This window comes from Onychostruthus taczanowskii, unplaced genomic scaffold (genome assembly GCF_017590055.1).
Source record: "Onychostruthus taczanowskii isolate IOZ18803 unplaced genomic scaffold, ASM1759005v1 scaffold39, whole genome shotgun sequence".
Classification (NCBI taxonomy): Eukaryota; Metazoa; Chordata; class Aves; order Passeriformes; family Passeridae; genus Onychostruthus; species Onychostruthus taczanowskii.
The window spans coordinates 7033691-7051561 of record NW_024501348.1 but is presented as its reverse complement, the minus strand read 5'-3'; the positions used below and the strand labels follow the sequence as shown (position 1 = coordinate 7051561).

The 17871-nt window shown below is 36.9% G+C and overlaps 1 protein-coding gene across 1 annotated transcript in view; it reads left to right on the top strand.

Annotated features, from left to right (window-relative positions):
- The window catches only part of BCKDHB (branched chain keto acid dehydrogenase E1 subunit beta), a 105098-nt gene that overhangs the window by 52223 nt on the left and 35004 nt on the right, over positions 1-17871 (top strand). The window contains exon 9 of the mRNA XM_041412376.1: positions 9826-9912. Within this exon, the coding sequence (XP_041268310.1) occupies positions 9826-9912 (87 nt within the window). The remainder of the gene's footprint in view (positions 1-9825; positions 9913-17871) is intronic.

The window sequence follows — 17871 nt, the reverse complement described above, 5'->3', positions numbered from 1 at the left end:
TTATCTCTGCACCACCATCTTTACACTACAGCATTGTTCTTGGTGCTATGCAGGAAGAATCCACATTAGTATTTCAGAATTATTTTTGGCATTTATAGTGTAAAGTGATACATACTGGAATATTAAAATCCTGGTATGTTGAGTCAGTAAATTTTATGGTTGTGTTAACATTTCTCTGCAAGATGTTTCATATGTGCTTCCCTGCTGTGGTCACATTAGTTCTTTATGAACTGTTTCTGCCATACATACAATTAGGGAAAAAAATCTGTCCTGATGTGGATTTCAGTATGCAACATCAGCATAACAACAGATGCTCTGCCTCCGGGCACCACTGCAAAGAGCCTGGCTCCATCTTGTTTGCACCCTCCCTTTGGGTGTGTAGATATATCAATGAGGTCTCCCCATCCCAGTCCCCTCATCCAGTCCCTTAATTCTCTTTCTGGCCTTCTGTTGGACTCTCCAGTATGTCCATGCCTGTCTTACTGAGGAGCACAGAACTGGATGCAGCATTCCAGCTGTGGCCTCACCAATGCTGGGCAGAGGGGCAGCATCGCATCCTTTGTATGGCTGCCAGCGCGCCTCCGAATGCAGCCCAGGATACCATTTGCCTTCTTTGCTGCAGGGGCACATTTCTAGCTCATGGTCAATGTGGTGTCCATCAGGACATCCATCTCCCTTTCTTACCAGGCTGCTTTCCAGCTGTGGAACCTGCAGTGTGCACAGGTGCCTGGAGTTGTTCCTCCCCAAGGGAAGGACTTGGCACTTCCCTTTTTTGAACTACATGAGGTTCCTGTCAGCCTGTCCGGGTCTCTCGAGATGGCAGCACATCTCCTTTGGCCCATCAGCTGCTCCTCAGTTTGGTGTCATCTGCAACTCTACTAAGGGTATACAGTCTACCCCATTATTCAGATGCAACTGCAGATTTGCCCAAGAAGAAAACAGTAATATTTTCTAAATAATGATGTAGAATGTAGACTTGAAAATGTGTGTTGAGATTGCTGGAGTGCTCTCAGCTGTGGGTCATCTTACTGACAGCACTCAGACGGCTCACAGGCGCATGTCTCTGCTTCAGTGAGCACTTGGTTGCATTTTGTGACCAAATTTAAGAAAATGTTACGTATTTCACAAAAGAGTTATCAGTAAATGCTTTGAAGCTGTTTTTGATAAAATTAGTGTTCTTCACCCAAACTGAAAGTTTCACATGATTTCTGAATGTGTTAATGAGATGAGGAAAAGTAAGCATGGCCTTTTTAAGGCTAAATCTGTGATGAATGTTTGGATCTGTGGATAAGGGATGAGCAGTGAATGACACCTTGACTGCAAGAAAGCTTTTGATACTCTCAGAATGCTCCTGTATCCAATGAACAGGTCTGGTCCAGTGGACAGGTGGGTAGGTAAAATACTGCTTGTGTGCTGGCATAGTCACGGTTCGTGGGTAGAGCACAGTATTCTGCCTGGAAGCCGGTGACAAACGGGGACTGCAGGGATCTGTACCAGGGCCTGTCCTCCCTCCCTTCCTTTATCCATGCTACAGTTTGCATTGTCTCCTGCTTCTGCGTTTGCACTGTCAAGAACATAGCTCAGCTTCTCTCTGTGCTGCAGATTGTTTGCTTGTTGCTTCCCCTTCCTTTGAGCTCTCATTAGGATTTTCTTCCAGCTATATGTTGCTGATACTAAGGAGTTGGTAAAAGAAGCAGCCAGGTAGAAGCACAGTTGGACTGATTGTTTAGGAGAGAACAGATTTAAAGGGGCTAGCTATGTAAAATGAGCTTAAGTTTATTTTTTTTTTTTTTTTAGCTTTTCTCCTTATTAGAAGTCAATATTCAAATGCATAGTATTAATTCTCAGAGAGCTGAGTAGACAGCATGGCAGCTGTCTACAACATACTACACTTGAGTACATGGTTTGATAATTTATTTGGTGAAGCATTAATCATTTGGTTTCAGGTAAACATCTTATTGGACAGCAAATACATTTCTAATACTTCCCTTAATTTTTCTGTATTTTTGTCCATTGCAATGATACTTACTGTTGTAATGCATCATACTTTAGGTCTATGTTGATTTTCTCTAATATCTGGTCTTTTATTGTGATTTGAAATCAATTGTAAAGGAGGTGAGACTAAAAAATTCTCAGGTTTTGTGTGGTTTTTTTTTTTTTTTTTTTTTTTGGTTGTTTTTTTGGGAGAGGGTGTTGTGGGTTTTGTTTGTTTTCATCTTTTACTCCAGAGAAAGCAGGTAGAGGTATAGGGACAGTGTCAGAACGGGGGTTGTGTGGCCTCTCTTACCACTCTTGATATGTGAAGGTCACACATTTTGTTCTACATTAGTGGATGACTGTTCTCTGTTCTTTCCCTTGTCACAGTTACCTGTTAGTGTTGTCATCTTCTTTGTTTTGCTTCTCCTTGACAGAAACCAGAATTCCAGTGTCTTCATCTTTGGCTCTTTGCAGTCTGGGAACCATAAAGGATCTGCTTGTCATCATTCTTGACACATAAATTAGTTATCACAGATCCTTTTGCTTTGGGGAAACTCATTCTGTGCTTCCAAAGCTGGCAGTAGGTTTGAGCCTATCCCAGCAACTTTGGCTGTGCCATCTGCAGTCAATGAATTCCAGACTTGTAGGTCAGAAAGCACAGACCTTGGTTACATCAGCTGAAAAAGCAGACAGGAGTGGATTAGAAACCTCAGTTTTGGTTAAGTAGTAAGAGGAAGACTAAGATTTGTGCTCTGCTAATGCGGGTCAGTTCAAATTGGCAACTGTTTAGGTGTTTGTCTCAAGCTAGAAAGGTGATGGACTTGTTTTCCATTCCCTGCTGTTAATCAGCATACTAGTTTATTACAGAATTGCCTGTGTGTTTTTTTTTTTTTCATTATATTGTTTGAGAAGTTTGGGTTAAAGATTTTTTTGTCCAATGGCCTTCCTAAGTGATGTAATAAAAATTACTTCTTTTTCTTTCCAAGTAGATTTATCTTTGATCTTCATAGATTGTTGCCAGTGTTAGGCTAGGATTCTCTGCTATACAATTGCAATTGTATTTGTTATACTTAAGAGAATCTTTAACAGAAGGAGGGTAAGGCTGACTGCCTTGTTACCAGTAGTTGAGAAACCTCATTCATGCTTTGGGCTGTTGAACTGATGAAATAATGGTCTTCATGTAATTTGTTTATCAGGGACTTGTCTTGGTTTTATTGAAAAATGACTCAATGAGTTTTGTTCAACTTTGGGAAGTGTAGTGTAGACACTGTGATAGAGTACATCTCTCATTTTCCTTCTCTGGAAATCTAGTTCTGTTGAAACCCACAGCAAATGATGTTATTTTGTTTTCCTGTTTCATTATTTCTTCAATGTTAAAAATTATTTTTTGTTCGTTGGATCTTTAAAGAGGGCATACTTTTTCCTAGCTTTGCGAACTAGAATATCATTGTTAGGAAGCTGCAGGGTTTTCTTGTGTCCAGGCTACTAGGACATAAACTGTTCTCCTTCCTTTCTATTCCTTCTCTTAGGACCCTAGTGGGGAAAAAAATGGTGCTTGAGGATCTGTTTGATTTTCCAGAGATCACAAAAATGCAGTGGGATTCATCCTCTGTGATGTCTGCAAATAGGGGATGGAGTAACAGCATTTTCTAGACTGTCAGTGTATCACATGCACAAACAACTCATTGTAGCTGGGATGTGTCATCCTGTGAATCTGCATGTGCTAAGTGAATGTAATCCTCAGTGATTTATCTGGCAGATTATATTACATATTTTTGTGTGGGTAGTGCTGAATAGAAATCTGGGATCATATTTCTGTCCCTATGCTTGTGTTCAGTACCAAGAATGCTGCTATGCAATTTGTTATTGTAATGTTAAAGGGAAGGTAGAACTAATGGGTTGGGGAGAGTAGCCTCCCTCAGGTTTTACATTTTCCAAGCACAAATTCATTAAAGCTGGTCTAAGAATGAAAAAGGAAAATGTTTTTCAAGACATTTATTGAAACTTGACCAAGTAATTTTTTTAAAGTTTCCCTATTCTGATTTGTTTTCAGCAAAAGCACATATCAATTAATGTTCATTTTTATTCAGTTTTATAATTGCTTCATACGTGCTCAGTACAAAATGGAATACAATAAAAATATAATTTCAGTTCTCTTGCCAGCTTTTTAAAAATTATTGTGGAAAGCTAGTTTTTCGATTATGCAGGAAATTTTTATGGTCTCTAAAGAACACAATCAAAGGTATGCAAAAATTTAAAGGGGAAAGTGAACATAATAAAAATCCTTTTCTGTGGGAGATGGAAAATATTTTTTTTTTTCTGAGAACAGAATTTTCTTAAAGAAAATAGCTAGCTTACCATTGTGACAAAATAACAGCTATTTTTAAGAAAAATTTGACTTTGATAATATCTCTAAAGGCAGTGTCTGTGTTAGTGAAGCAGCTGGTTACACTGGTAGTTGTGTTGCTATATGTGTAGAGCAGTAGTGTTACATGTGGTTTAGCATCAAACTCATTTTGCATTGGCTGCTTTCTCCTAAGTAAGGGCAGAACATGTTACTGGTAGTGTCAGCACTTGGATTTCAAAGCGCTTGGAAGTGCCAGGCTTGTGTTGTTTTCTTCTGTCATCAGTGCCAGTAGGAGAGGAGAAAACATCCAACAGAATGAATTGAGAGTTGAACAGAAACGTGATTATAGAAACTCTTGGATAGAGAGTGTGGTCAGAGACGTTGAAAACAATTTGCTCAACTGCTTCACTATAAAAACACTGGGCTGCATCTCAGAGTGTACCCTGAAAGCATTTGTTTTGCAAAGGCATTAGTTTTTTTTACATTTCCTTATTAGATCATGCTGTTAGCCTTTTTCTCTGATGCACTATCAGTTGTCATTTTTGTGAATGACACCAATGTAAAACAGAAAGAACAATGAAGTTGAGGTGGAAGAGTATAGTCAGTATTGGTTTCTGGGCTTTTTTGGGGGGCTAATTGAATAGTTTAAAGCCCTGGAGTTCTCTTCTGTAATGACTGCATATAGCAGAGGTGACATTGGTGTGCCATAACCTGGGTCTCTGCTGCCTTCCAGAAGGAGAGAAAACTGCTGAAGCTTTTTCTGTGCAAATCTTGATATGCCTTCCATCTCAAAATCTGTCTCTGAAGTGGTGTTTGCTGCTCTGTGCTAACTGTACAGGATAAATCAGATTATCCCCCTCAAGTGACTTTCCCAGTGGCCGTGTTGGTGTTGAGGAGATGTCAGGGATGGGTTGGGAAAAGGAGGTTCTGGGCAGAGTAGGACCTCTCCCTTTTGGAAGCCCAGGGTTGTATCATATGAACTTGGCTGTGACAGCGCAGAGTGACCATGATACAGAGAGAAGCCATGCCCTCTAAGTGCCTGGATGTTGCCTCTGACTTCCCTTTATGGTCTGTTACTGAAGATGGTAAAAAAAAATAAAAATCAATTTTCATTTAATTCGAGACATGATGTACATACAGAATCTCTTGGTGCCCTCTGAAGTGTATGTAGACTTTAAAGATCAGCAAGCAACAACTTCTAGTTGTAAAGAAGTAACATTTTAATCAGGGCTAATCTCTTAAGCCGTACCACACTTTTGAAGATATATTTTCAAAAGTGATCTTCATGAGCTGCAGAATGTGCATGCATTTCAAAATCTTAATTTTTTACTTAGTTAATAAACTGGAAAGACTATGGTTTTGGAAGACAGAATGTGGGTGTTGGGGAAATGGGGTGAATCAATCCTTTACAGAAATACAGGTGTTTGGTTGTGAGGGGACAAAATGCATTGTTCTTTGAAAGGCCGTCCTTTTCTCTACCTAATCCAGACCAATAAAACCACTCCATCTTAACACCTTCAGAAAAGGTGGTAAAATGGTAGGATTCTGTGTTGCCCAGTTTGCTACACTGCGCAGATTTAGCCACTGTTTTCTCCAGTTTTATGCAGTGGTGTTTCCTAGGAAGTCTGGTTGAGGACCCCATTGCCTGATGTTATTGAGCTGCATTTATTTGTACTCTAAATGCTCTTCTGAATATTGGGCTTTGGTTATCCTGGCGGTTGAATTATCACCTCGTCTAAATTAACAGGAGCTAATGTTTTGCCATAGATTTATAAAGTGAAATTAATTACTTACAAAAGAGCAATTATGATACGTGCAAATAATCACTAACCATGTCTGCTGTGCCCTGTAGATAGTAGAGCAGCTAGTTTTGAAATTGGTACTTTTAACTGAGTAAGTATTTTGCTTCCAGGAAGTAAGGTTAAATTTTCATTTGAAGATATAGAAATTAAATGTTAGCTTTCTAGGACACTATGAATCTGTTAGCAGGCTTTGTTCTAAGCTATGTCGACTGAAATATTTTTTCATTATAATAGATACTGAAAATTGTATCTAGATGAATCCCATCTGTTGTTATTGTCTGTTGTTATTACTGTATTGTGCTGTCATATGTAAGATAGAAAAAACAATATCGTAATTAAAATTCAGAGGGCATACAAAGACTGCAATATGTTTGCTAACTGAAAGTTATTTCTTGACCAGGAATTTCTTAGTCTGATACCTTAAGGATCAGTTTTTCTCCCCAAAAAACTGTACTAAATTAATTGGGGAGAATGATCTGTAAGTTCAGAAGACACTATCAAGAAAGAAGCAGCTGTTCAAAAATAATTAGAAATACATGCTCAACAGTTCAGCATTGAGAACATTTAATAGGTGCTCAAAAATGAATTATCATAGTTTGAGAAGTAAGACATTATTAGTGAGCTGACTTGTAACTGTGTGGCATAGAAAGGCAGTGACAGTGAATGGAAATAGTCTCAAGGTTCTGCAAAGTTGGATTTTGAACCTGTTTTTTTAATATTTCTATCAAGTATATGGAAAACATTATTACTGTTACTGGTAAAAAGTTAGAGGTAAGAAACAGATAAAATAGACAGTTACTGATAAAGACAACATAAGCTCATTAACTGAGCTAAGCTCAGGCACATAAGATGTTTTTCAGTATGTCCAAATATAATTTTGTGTCTTGAAGTAATAAAGGCACACTATATTTTCATCTTTACTCCAGGAAACCATTGTGCTTTAGCCTTCTTTCCCACAAGCAGGGAGTTGCAGTTATCACTAAAAGCTGGACTTCTCCTGTTATGTTTTGGCCAACAGGCTTCATACATCCAAGAGCTGCAGTACTGCAGCTCCATTATCTTTGCATTTGATGGCGTTCTGAAAAAATCTGGAATACTGGCTCCAGATGGGTGTGCTTCAAGAAGGACATAGAAAACTGCAAATGATTCAGAGCAGGGTTGTAAGAATGATGAAGGAATTGGAAATGTGCTGTCTGCTGAAAGATTTAGGGCTCAGTCTGCTTAATTTAGCAAAATCGTGGTTTAGAGACCATTTGATCACAGTCTTAATGTATTCATTTGGGAGCAGAAATGTGATAATAGATAGTACCTTCTAGCAAATAGAAATAAAGCACGAAGCAGCAGCTTTGAAGTTTAATCAGCCAAATTAGTTTGGAAATAGGGTGCAAAATTGTAACCAGGAAGGGATGTAAAAACTGGAACAATTTGCTAGTAGGTACGACTCATTTACAAACACTAGAAATACTTAAGATTGCATGTGTTCCTGAAAAATGCACTGTAGGGTTGGTTTGGTTCTAAAAGCACCAAACTTCTGCATGATTTTATAGCAGGAGTGATACATACATTGTGTTATAGTAGGGCTGAGATGTTTGTATGCAATGCTTGGTGATCACAGCTGCTTGTTCACTCTTAACAAGCTCCCACAGACATGGACTTCCTTGAAGCCCGTGGGAATCATTTGTAAAAGCAAGGATTTCTCACGCAGTAGAAGCAGGTTACCAAGAAGAGAATATTTTTTCCTTCCCCCCATCTTTTCTTTATTTACATGGATTCAATTTGAGAACAGATGAAATAAAGTTATTATTTAGTATAAAAGTCCATATTAGATTCAAGAAACTGGAGATGTGAAAATAATTGGAGACTGAGACATAGTGAAGGAACACATTAAAGGTCCTTTTCTTATTTTTCCCTAAACATTAAATTATCTCTGGGGAGATAATTTACTGGATTGATGGATTATTGGTTTGACCCCATGTGAATTTTCCCATATACTGACAGTGTTGGATTATACTCTATTATCCTCTGAGAAACAAAATCTGTAACTTTAATGACAGCTTGTAATGCAAAAGAATCTTTCTTTGAAATAAAGAGGATAAAAAAACCCCTGAACAACTGGACTGAACTTTAACATTGATTAGTTGTATCAGTTTTACTATAGCAACTTGTACTATAGCAACTGATTGTATCAGTTTTAATCATATCAGCTTAAAACTGGAGTGTACATTTTGTTCATGGAACTGTTGTTCTGATGTACTAGACAGATTTATAGTGCAGTTAATACCTCTGTTCCTTTAGATATGAGTTTCCAGTGCTGGAAAAATACCCCAGGAAATCAGCCTATGTAACTGGATTACTTTCCAACTGCTGAAATTACTTTTTCTGTCTTGCTTAGCTCTGAATGTTTTGAAACCATTTTGTAGTACAGTATACGGAACATGTTTATAGCCTACGAGTTGCCAGTACATCTGTGCATGAGCTGGTTAGAGCCACTGATTGAGTCATTGCTAGAAAAGCAAAAGAATTAGTAAAATACTCGAATCAGAGAGAAAGCTGCATAATTAGGGCATTGCCTGTATGTATCCTATTATGTAGATAACATGGAGCTGTCTGACTGGAGAGTGTGCTGGTGTAGACATTAAATTAGAGATCACAGTATTCAGAAGGTCTGCTCTGATAGCAAGCGCTGTCTTGGGCTCTTCCACCTGATGGATAACATTAGATCAGGAGTACACTATGTATTTATCTTAAATGTCAGACTGTAACTGTTCTTGAAAGACTAACATACACAATAATCTGATTTTTTTTTCTGGTATACATATCTAGGAGTTTATGAAACTTTTTAATGAGCCTTTTTATTATAAAATGCATGTCATGGAAGCAGAGACTTTGCTACCGTATTTCTTATTAAAGGTATCTGATACTGTTTGATTCAGGCAATTTAGCATAGTTGCAATAAATATCAATATATTTGTGTGTGGTGAAGCTTTATATTTCCCATAAGATTAAAAATATTTTGTTACATTGTTACCTTTTCCAATGAGCACAGTTTTGGTTTTTTGATCAGAGATGATTAGATCATCTGTATATATTATGCCCTTTATTTAGCTATGAAGTAGATTACATAACAACTGCACAAATATTGAAATCTAAAATTAGAAAATGGTACTTCTAATTGCCATGTAAAATTTGAATGTGCAGCACTAATCCACACGTTTCTTCCTAAAATTTTTATTTAGCAATTTTACTTTATGAATAGCAGTGGTTCATGACTTTATATAGGATTTATTTGTATAGCGATATCAGGGAAGAATTTCTTTGTGTATGTATATTTTAGTATTTTGAGGACTCAATTTTTTCCTGGCTACTTGTTAAAATCCTTATTTTATTTCAGAAATGTTACAGTTTGCATTGATAGGGTAAATTAATATGAAACTGGTTTAAATTTATTCTTGTTACTTGCTTAAAATTGAGTGGAAAATGTGAATACTTTTGTAGTAAGTATAGAACCATCCTATTAATGACTCAATTGAGTATTTTAGGATAATTTATTGTTCACTGGAAATGCAAGAGGGGAAAAGTAGCTGTGTTCTAACAGTGCTAACAAAGTCACATATTTCATATATTCCACAAGTAGTACAAGTAAGAAATCACAAGAGCTATAATTTGATGACATTTTGGGTATTTGTTTTTCTTTTTCAGTCGGTGGCAAAGACTGGGCGATTGCTGATTAGCCATGAGGCTCCCTTGACAGGAGGATTTGCATCTGAAATCAGTTCCACAGTTCAGGTACACAGGTTATATGTTTTTAAGTGCTCTGTGTGGATGAATATGTTTCACCGTAGAAGAAATACTTTACATTAGAAGTTGAGGTTTTATATTTTTTAAAAGTAATTCTCTTTTGCAGTTTTGTGCATGCTTGCCTTTCTTCAGCTGAACAAATGAGAAATCATGTACCTACTAGGCATTGTGCATAGTGTCTGCTAAGCTAGAAATTTAACTTCCCCTGCAAAGCAGGGAGAATGTGTACTGTGAGATGCAAGGGGAAATCTTCATGTGTAGTCTGGTTTTAATTTCATGTGTAGTCTGGTTCTTTTTTGTTTTTCTCATGTGCTTATCCCTTGAGCTTCTTAAAAATACATTTTAGGAATGTTGAAATCAGACACAGAAAAAGCATTCATGTCCAGCACAATATAACACACTGTGACACACAGTGTTCAGAGATCTCTTGAGAAAAGTCTGCAGAAGTTGTTCACGTGTTTTGTGGTGATGCTCATGCGCGTGTTGAGCTCGTAAGTACAGAACAGCTTGGAAAGGCTGAGATGTACATCAGTATCAGTTACATCTGGAGCATTAGGTTTTGGAAGTCCTTTTGAGCTTTCTGATGTGCTTTATACCTGTATCTCTTTGGAGTTTTCCCCTTAACTTGATTTCTTTCCTGTGCACATCAGTAGTTCTAGTTTCTAGAAATATCTAAAGTGTGTTCATCACTATCTGATGACTCTATTATTTCAGAATAGTTAAATTATTGGACTAGAGTGAAATGGGACTGTAAAATTCACAAAATATAAATCATATAGGCAGTAATTAAAACTTGGTAATTAGCCTTTTTCTGGGAAGGAATAGAGTTATTAGTTCTGGGAGTGTAATTCTGAATTAAATATGCAGAAGGAATCAGAATACTATGTTTCTTTATCTTTGTGGTACTGTTTCTTTTAAAGAGTAGTTGTACTAATTTTAACATACTTATATTAGGGTAAATTCATTTTGTCTACCAAAATGTTTTCTCTATTAAGAATCAAATATTTGGTTTCATGGAGACTTCATAGCAGCCCTCCAGTATCTGAAGGGAGCTTACAAGGAAGCTGGAGAAGGGCACTTCATCAGGAACTTTAGCGATATAAAGAGTCATGGATTCAAACTGAACAAAGGGAAATTCGTGTTAAATATATGGAAGAAATTCTTTACTGTGAAGGTGGTGAAGCACTGGAATAGGTTTCCCAGAAAGCTGTGAATGCCCCATCCCTGGAGGTGTTCAAGGCCAGGTTGAATGGAGGAGCTCTGAGCAACCTGGTCTAGTTGAAGATGTCCCTGGCAGGGAGTTGGAATGAGATGAAGGTCCCTTCCAATCCAAACCATTCTATGATTCCATAATTTTTCATCCTTCTAAATGATCAGCATTTGACCTCCTTTCTTTAGTAGATAGCCTCTGATTAAACTAGGGCTAATAAAGCCATAAGGTACTGCCAGCTGTGAGTGCAGGAAATTAATTTTCTTTATAAATTCTCACAAAAATGTGAAATAGACTCAACCAAGAGAGCCTGTCTTCTAGAATCTTGTATTATTATTGACACTTGAGGAGAAAACTATTCTAAGATGAGCAGCAAAGTCAAAATCTACCGTATAACAGAGGAAAGCATTTATGGTGGAAAAAAAAGAGTGGAGAAAAGAATTTTATCACTAAATACTGTTGGAAAAGCATGGGATGCCCAACATATTGCTAAAATTACAATATGAGTTTTTAATTCTCTGACCTTCACTGAAAAAGCTACTTACCTGATTGATCCTTCTTGAGGTGTTGTTTTTCATATCAGAGATCTATCTGACAAATATCACTTGTTTAGAAAACAAAGTTGAAAATGCTGTAGTAAAGGGCTATTTATCTCTGTCAATATTGAAAGAAAATATTTGTTTCATTATAGTTCCTCATGATTTTATATTCATCTTTCTTAGGAAACTAGGCTTTGTATCTTAAGAATTATTGGTCTATTAGATATGCTCCTTCAGAATAAATTTGAATATAATTCTTGCCATTGCATTTATCCATGACAAGTTTCTTTAATATAAATTGCTTGACTTGACTCTGTGTTATAACCATTTTGTCATTACTCTTTATCTCCATTCTTGAAGATTTTATCATCCATACTAAAATTTTGATATGAGTACTTGAAAGATTATACTGCAAAAGAGATTAAAATAAAAAGTTACAACTTTTTAAAGAACACTATTGCTTTAGGCGTAATAAAGACTTTGCTTTTCTTAGTTAAAAATCTTGATCTCTTAATGATCAAGTTAAGGCTGTATGTCTAATTTCACTGTACTGTAAAAATGAAAACAAAAAGTGAAATTCTCTCTTGCTGGATATGATGCATACTGAGGAAGCCAAAAATTGGGGATTGCAATTGGCTTTAGTTTCTTCTTACACATGGAAGTAATAAGACTTCAATAAAATATGTCCAGTTGGATTAGATGGCTAGTTTCCATATTGTTATTCCATCCTTGCTGTGAGGTCTCATCACAGAAATAAGGTGAATAGAAGTATATAGGCTATTTTAAAAGTTAGTGGTCACATACCCTTCTTGTGATATACAATTCAAGGAAAAGAGATCAAATGATAATAATGGCTTTCACTCACAAACTATAGGAAAAAGTACATTGAATATTTTCCTTTTTGCATATGAGAGATTAAAAGCAGCATTTCGAGAGCATGTTAAATCAGATTTGTTGTGTGTTGAGTACAGAATATTTAAAAGGGGTATGTTACTGCACTGAGTGGTCATTTGCTCTGCTCAGATGTAAAACTAAACCCAAGAAAAGATGGTGTACTTAAAACTCTACATGATACAACTTTGCCCACAATATTTCATAAGTGCTCTCAGTGGGTATTCTGAAGTGAGCAAGAGATACCAGGACAAATTCAGTATAGGTATAGTTAAAAGTCAAAATAGTTTATATTCTGTATAAAGGCTTGCAAAACTGTCATGTTCAGCAGAGAAAGGGTTAAATTTGCAGTATAGTTTGAGAAGTGTTGGGAGAGAAGCCCACTGAGATGTCACTTCCAAAATAATGAAGAATTGTGTGTGGAAATCATCAGTATATTAATCATTTGTAATGCACAGAAACATAAATCCAGTAACTGTGTCCTGTTTAAAAACAAAAATTAAAAAAAAAAGAAAAGAGAAGCAGGCAGGATGGAGACAGCTAGCACAAAGAGTAAGAGACTCTTCAGATTACTTCACAGGGTTGCTGCCTGCCAGCACTGGGAACTTGGTATGGGATGCAGGACGAAGAATTTTGGAATCATACAAGCCTTGTGGGATGTTTAGAGAAGGAATCGAAACTGGAGAAATGTGAGGGCCAAGGTGGTTTGGGGAAACACAGATATGGGAAAACAGAGAGAGAAAGGGATGAAAAGGAAGCTTGTATTGTGGCTTCAGTAATATTGTGGCTGCTATTTTCTGATAGGGCTGAAGTAAATTCAGGGAAGTAGCATATACCTTCTGGTAGTGATTCTGCAAATACAGGAAATGTACATCTCAGGATGATCTTGGTGGTTTTCTACCCATTCTCTGCAAGAAATGGCTAAAATTATTAAAAATAGAAAATTACTCTAATAATTTTTAATGTTTTCATTTAAGGAATTTAAATTTTCATTTAGGAATTTTGATTTTTATGTACATTGATGCCGTTATAGCTAGATACACCATGAAAATATATGCTGTTATTAAAGTAAATGTGTCTGAGTAAAGAAATTTGTTAGCTGACCTGGTAAAAGTCATTGCTGTCTATAAAGTAACAAGTCAGCACAATGTTTTTTGTAGGCAGTCGCGCAGATGCATCATTCTTGCAGGAACAGAGCAATTCTGATTTAATTGTGATTCCTGTCTTTAGCACAGTTTCTTTTCTTACTGCCTGGTAAGTACTTTGTCCTTGGGCATCTGCCTGCCCAGGGGATGTTTGGTCTGCTACCAAAGAAATGTACAGGTGAGCACAGCTCAGTCCTCAGGAGCCCTTCCAGAGGACTCAGCATGTTTCTCAGAATTACGCAGAAGTATTGGTCTTCCAGAGGACTGGTATCAATCAGAGGATAAGACTCAGAAACTCAGTGAAATAACCTGTTTCTGAGAGTTGAGTTACATGATCTTTTTTTTTTTTTCAAATATTGCATTCTGTGTCTACAAATTGGATATAACAATTTGACTGTTTGAACAGTGATACTTTAGATTTCTTCCTCCTGCAGCAAAATTAGGCCTCATCTCCAGTAAGTGGTGTAATTTCCCTGTAGAATGTGGCATTAGGGGAAACTATTAGATGAGCTGGTTTTGTGAGAAGCATTTCAGGAAAAGGAAAAGTGGGTGTATCGTGAAATACCTTTGTAAGACATAAGAGTTCCACAGAAGTTTTATCCTAATGCAGGTTACCATAGGAAAAAATGTGCCTATAAAAGTTAAAGAATGAGAAAAAGAAATGTAATGATTTCAGCAGTATGAACATTTAAAATAAAGTGACCTGGTACTGATTGATATTGAACAGGAACTGTGTTGAGAAACTATTATTTTGCAGAATCCTAATGAAAAATTTCACCTTCCCAACAAAATGCTTTCAGAATGTCTGTCCCAAATACTTCTTCATACCATTGCTTTATCTGTCTTTAGAATTTGGGATGTTGAGATATTCCAAACAGTCCCATTATTTCAGTTTTCCCATGAGTAGAAGTTAGGGTGGGATTTCCCAAGGAAGTTGTAAGAGTCCTCTGTGAGTCTCTGTGGTGCTTTGAGGAAGTGAATGCAGTGCAGAACTTAAAAATATCCATGGGACTAGGTTTGAGTTTCAGATTATGCACCTGTGTTTGTACTTTGTGCCAAAGGAACTAATGAATAACTTTGTCTCTGGGATTGATTTTGAAGTTACAGTGAATAGCATCAGATTTTATGCTGGTGCCACTTGAAATCTTATTTGAATGAACAGGCTGTAAACTGGTATCAAAAGTCTGACTTTACTGAAAGCAGTGATTCTGGGTTAATTGTTATTCATTTATAGGTAAATGTTTTCATTCTCACAAGGTGTATTGAAGCAAATTGCCTTTTGAACTGACCTTTGAGACATAATGGAATGTGTATGTGTTAAGAAGCTGGAGGAGCTTGAGGTACAAATTGTTATAACTACATAATTATGGAAATTAAGGAAATTTTAATTGTTCTCTATTCAGCTGGAGAAATAATAAAAAGACTCAAATATATTTCCCTGAGTTGATTAGAAAAATAATTGAGGCCAGCCTGGACAGCTTTTTGTAGAACACGATCCCTTTTCACTGGGTACCATTTCATGGAATGGCTAAAGAGGGAGGCTCTGGACCAAATGTAACATAAATATCCAAGGAAAAGGCTCACTAAAACATGCAGGTACAGCAGTATGGTTGTTCAGCTGATGTACGAAAATTATTACTTCTGAATTGATGGTTTTTAACTTCCTTTGACACAATTACAATACAGTAAATCACAATTACAATTGCCAGTAAAATTGGAAGAGATTAAATATTGACACAATGTGATCCTTCATTTGTTATCCTGTTTAACTTTCACAATCACTCTTGGCACATCTAGCAGCAATCACACACTGCAATATAAAAGTCTGGTTTTATAGCTCACACCATCAGTTTCTGTCAGTAGGAGTGTGATCTAGAAAATATTAATATAGAATGTAAAGGAAAGCTAGAATAAATACAGGCAAATAAATTCAAGGTGGTCATAAATTGTTTAGCAATACAAAAAAGAACAGGGTTCTGAAGGAAAAGAAAATCAAAGTACACAGAAATAAGCCATAATGATGAAAACCAGTAAGATTATTTCTTAAGTGAGGGATTGGGAGCAGTAAGGGAAATACCACCATAAAGTTGCCATTCAGTGACTGGAGACAAAGGTACATTAAAGTGTGGCCTGTGTTTATTAAATGTGACTCTAAACAATTCAGCAAACTCCAATTTACGATGCAGGATGAACTAGAAGAAATTTTTGCTAAGTTTGAAGTCTTGTATAGCATTGAATGTCAGCATATTTTGTTACACAATGTACAAAATAAAGGTAAATAGACAAAATGTTAGAAAGGAAATGAAGCTTTGTTATTGATCTGTTTAAAAAAAGGTTTATGCACTTTGAAAAATATTTGAAAAGTAAGATTCAACAGTGATTCTGAAAAGTTCAGTAAACTCTATTAAAAAAATCTGCTTTCAGATTAGGAATTTGATGTATGAATTTAATGTGAATAGTTTATATTAATTATCAAGCTAAGAGTTATTCTTTATTTTAAAAAAGCTTTCCAAAGAGCTTGGATATAGCAGTAAGCATTTAGCTTTTTTATGCTTTGCTTTCTTGTGTAAAAAAGAAGAAATTCTGGGCCTTGTACTCCACTGTGTGCCCTGTGGAGGAGCATTGCCCCTCACTGCTGTAGTGCCTGCGCAGTTCTGGGTTTGTGAGCCCAACTGTTGGGATTTGGTGGTTGTGTTTGTCAGGCAGAGATGGCATTTTCCTGAACCTATATCACATTTAAAAGAGAACCAAAATCTAGCAAGCAATGCCTGTTCACAGGGTGGTGCCTGGGACTTTCTTCACAATAAATCCATGAGGCCAAAACTGTTTTGGATGTTGCACAAAAGTCTCTTATTACAGTTTGTCTCACTGCATGGAGGTATCTTAATTTTCATTTGTCTTACATTCTGACACCTATACCCATACAGATGTCTTGGTTAACAACTAGGAAATGCAGCGGAGGATGTGAGAAATTCAGCACAGGATGAAATGGACTTTTAGAATGTTTTGTTTGATGTTATCATGTGATAAAGTCCAATTTACCCATGAGACTTTATGCATACTTATTTAATTTTAGTGAACATAAGGAAGAACAAATTTTTCTACAATGAAAACAGCAAATTATTGTAATAGTGGCATATGTTATATGTTACCAGTTCAGCTACAAGGGACTGTTGTGTTCTCTCTAGGCTGGAATAAATTCAATACTGAGCAGAGAAAAGGGATTTAATGAATTCAGTATAGCCAAATATTGTCAGGACACAGTATTCTGTATTGTGCAAACCTCCCAAATACGTTTCTTAAAACAAACACTCACCCTGCAAATCCTAAAACAGCATTCAACATTGGGAAATGAAGTGCTCAAAAATGGTGGTGGATTTTCATAAAATCAGCCCCAGAATACATTATCTAAAGGTGTAAACATTAAGTGTTTACATGCCCAATTAGTCCAGTCTCTAGACGTAACAAATATCAAAATGTGTTATTAATCTGCAGCTTAGGTTGAAGTGTTCTCAGCTTCTGTGAAGCACTTCATGAAGAAGTGTGCATGTGGGCCAAGAGTTGTCCCAGCCACGAGGTTGTTCATGCACACTTGTTCCTCTTGGCTTTGGACACAGTGTCATTCCATGTGTGAGAGAGGACATGAAGCAGTGCTTTGCCTTCAGGTGGTGTTTCAGTCAGCCACCTGTGGCACATCCTTCTTGATAACAGATGATTAAACTGTGTTTGAATTCCACTGGCACTTATTTGGACATGGATTTCTACACTGTGTGAGTGTGCCCATCTACTCGGCTTTGGATCTGTTCTGTCTAAAAAAATATGGGTTGGGATAAGCTTTTCCCATGTTCTATGGGGCTAAAGCTGTTTGTTTACATGAAAAATGAGACAGGAGCTTGGCAGTTTCCATAGGCACTGAAAGGAGAGGAGTACAATAAGTTCTGCCTCAATAAAAGTCTTGTGTAAGTGAAAGAACAAGTCCAGCAGTAAGGTTTTGAGGGACTGTTCCCAGTGTATGTGGGTAAATGCCCGCTCTTTTGGAGTGTGCTGCACATGCCGGCTTTGCTGCTGCAGGACCTGAGCTTACAGATGGAAAGGATGGGTTGGAGGGGAGCTGTGTGCCCATGAACACCTCACCATGGATGGAACAGGGAAAGCTCAAGCC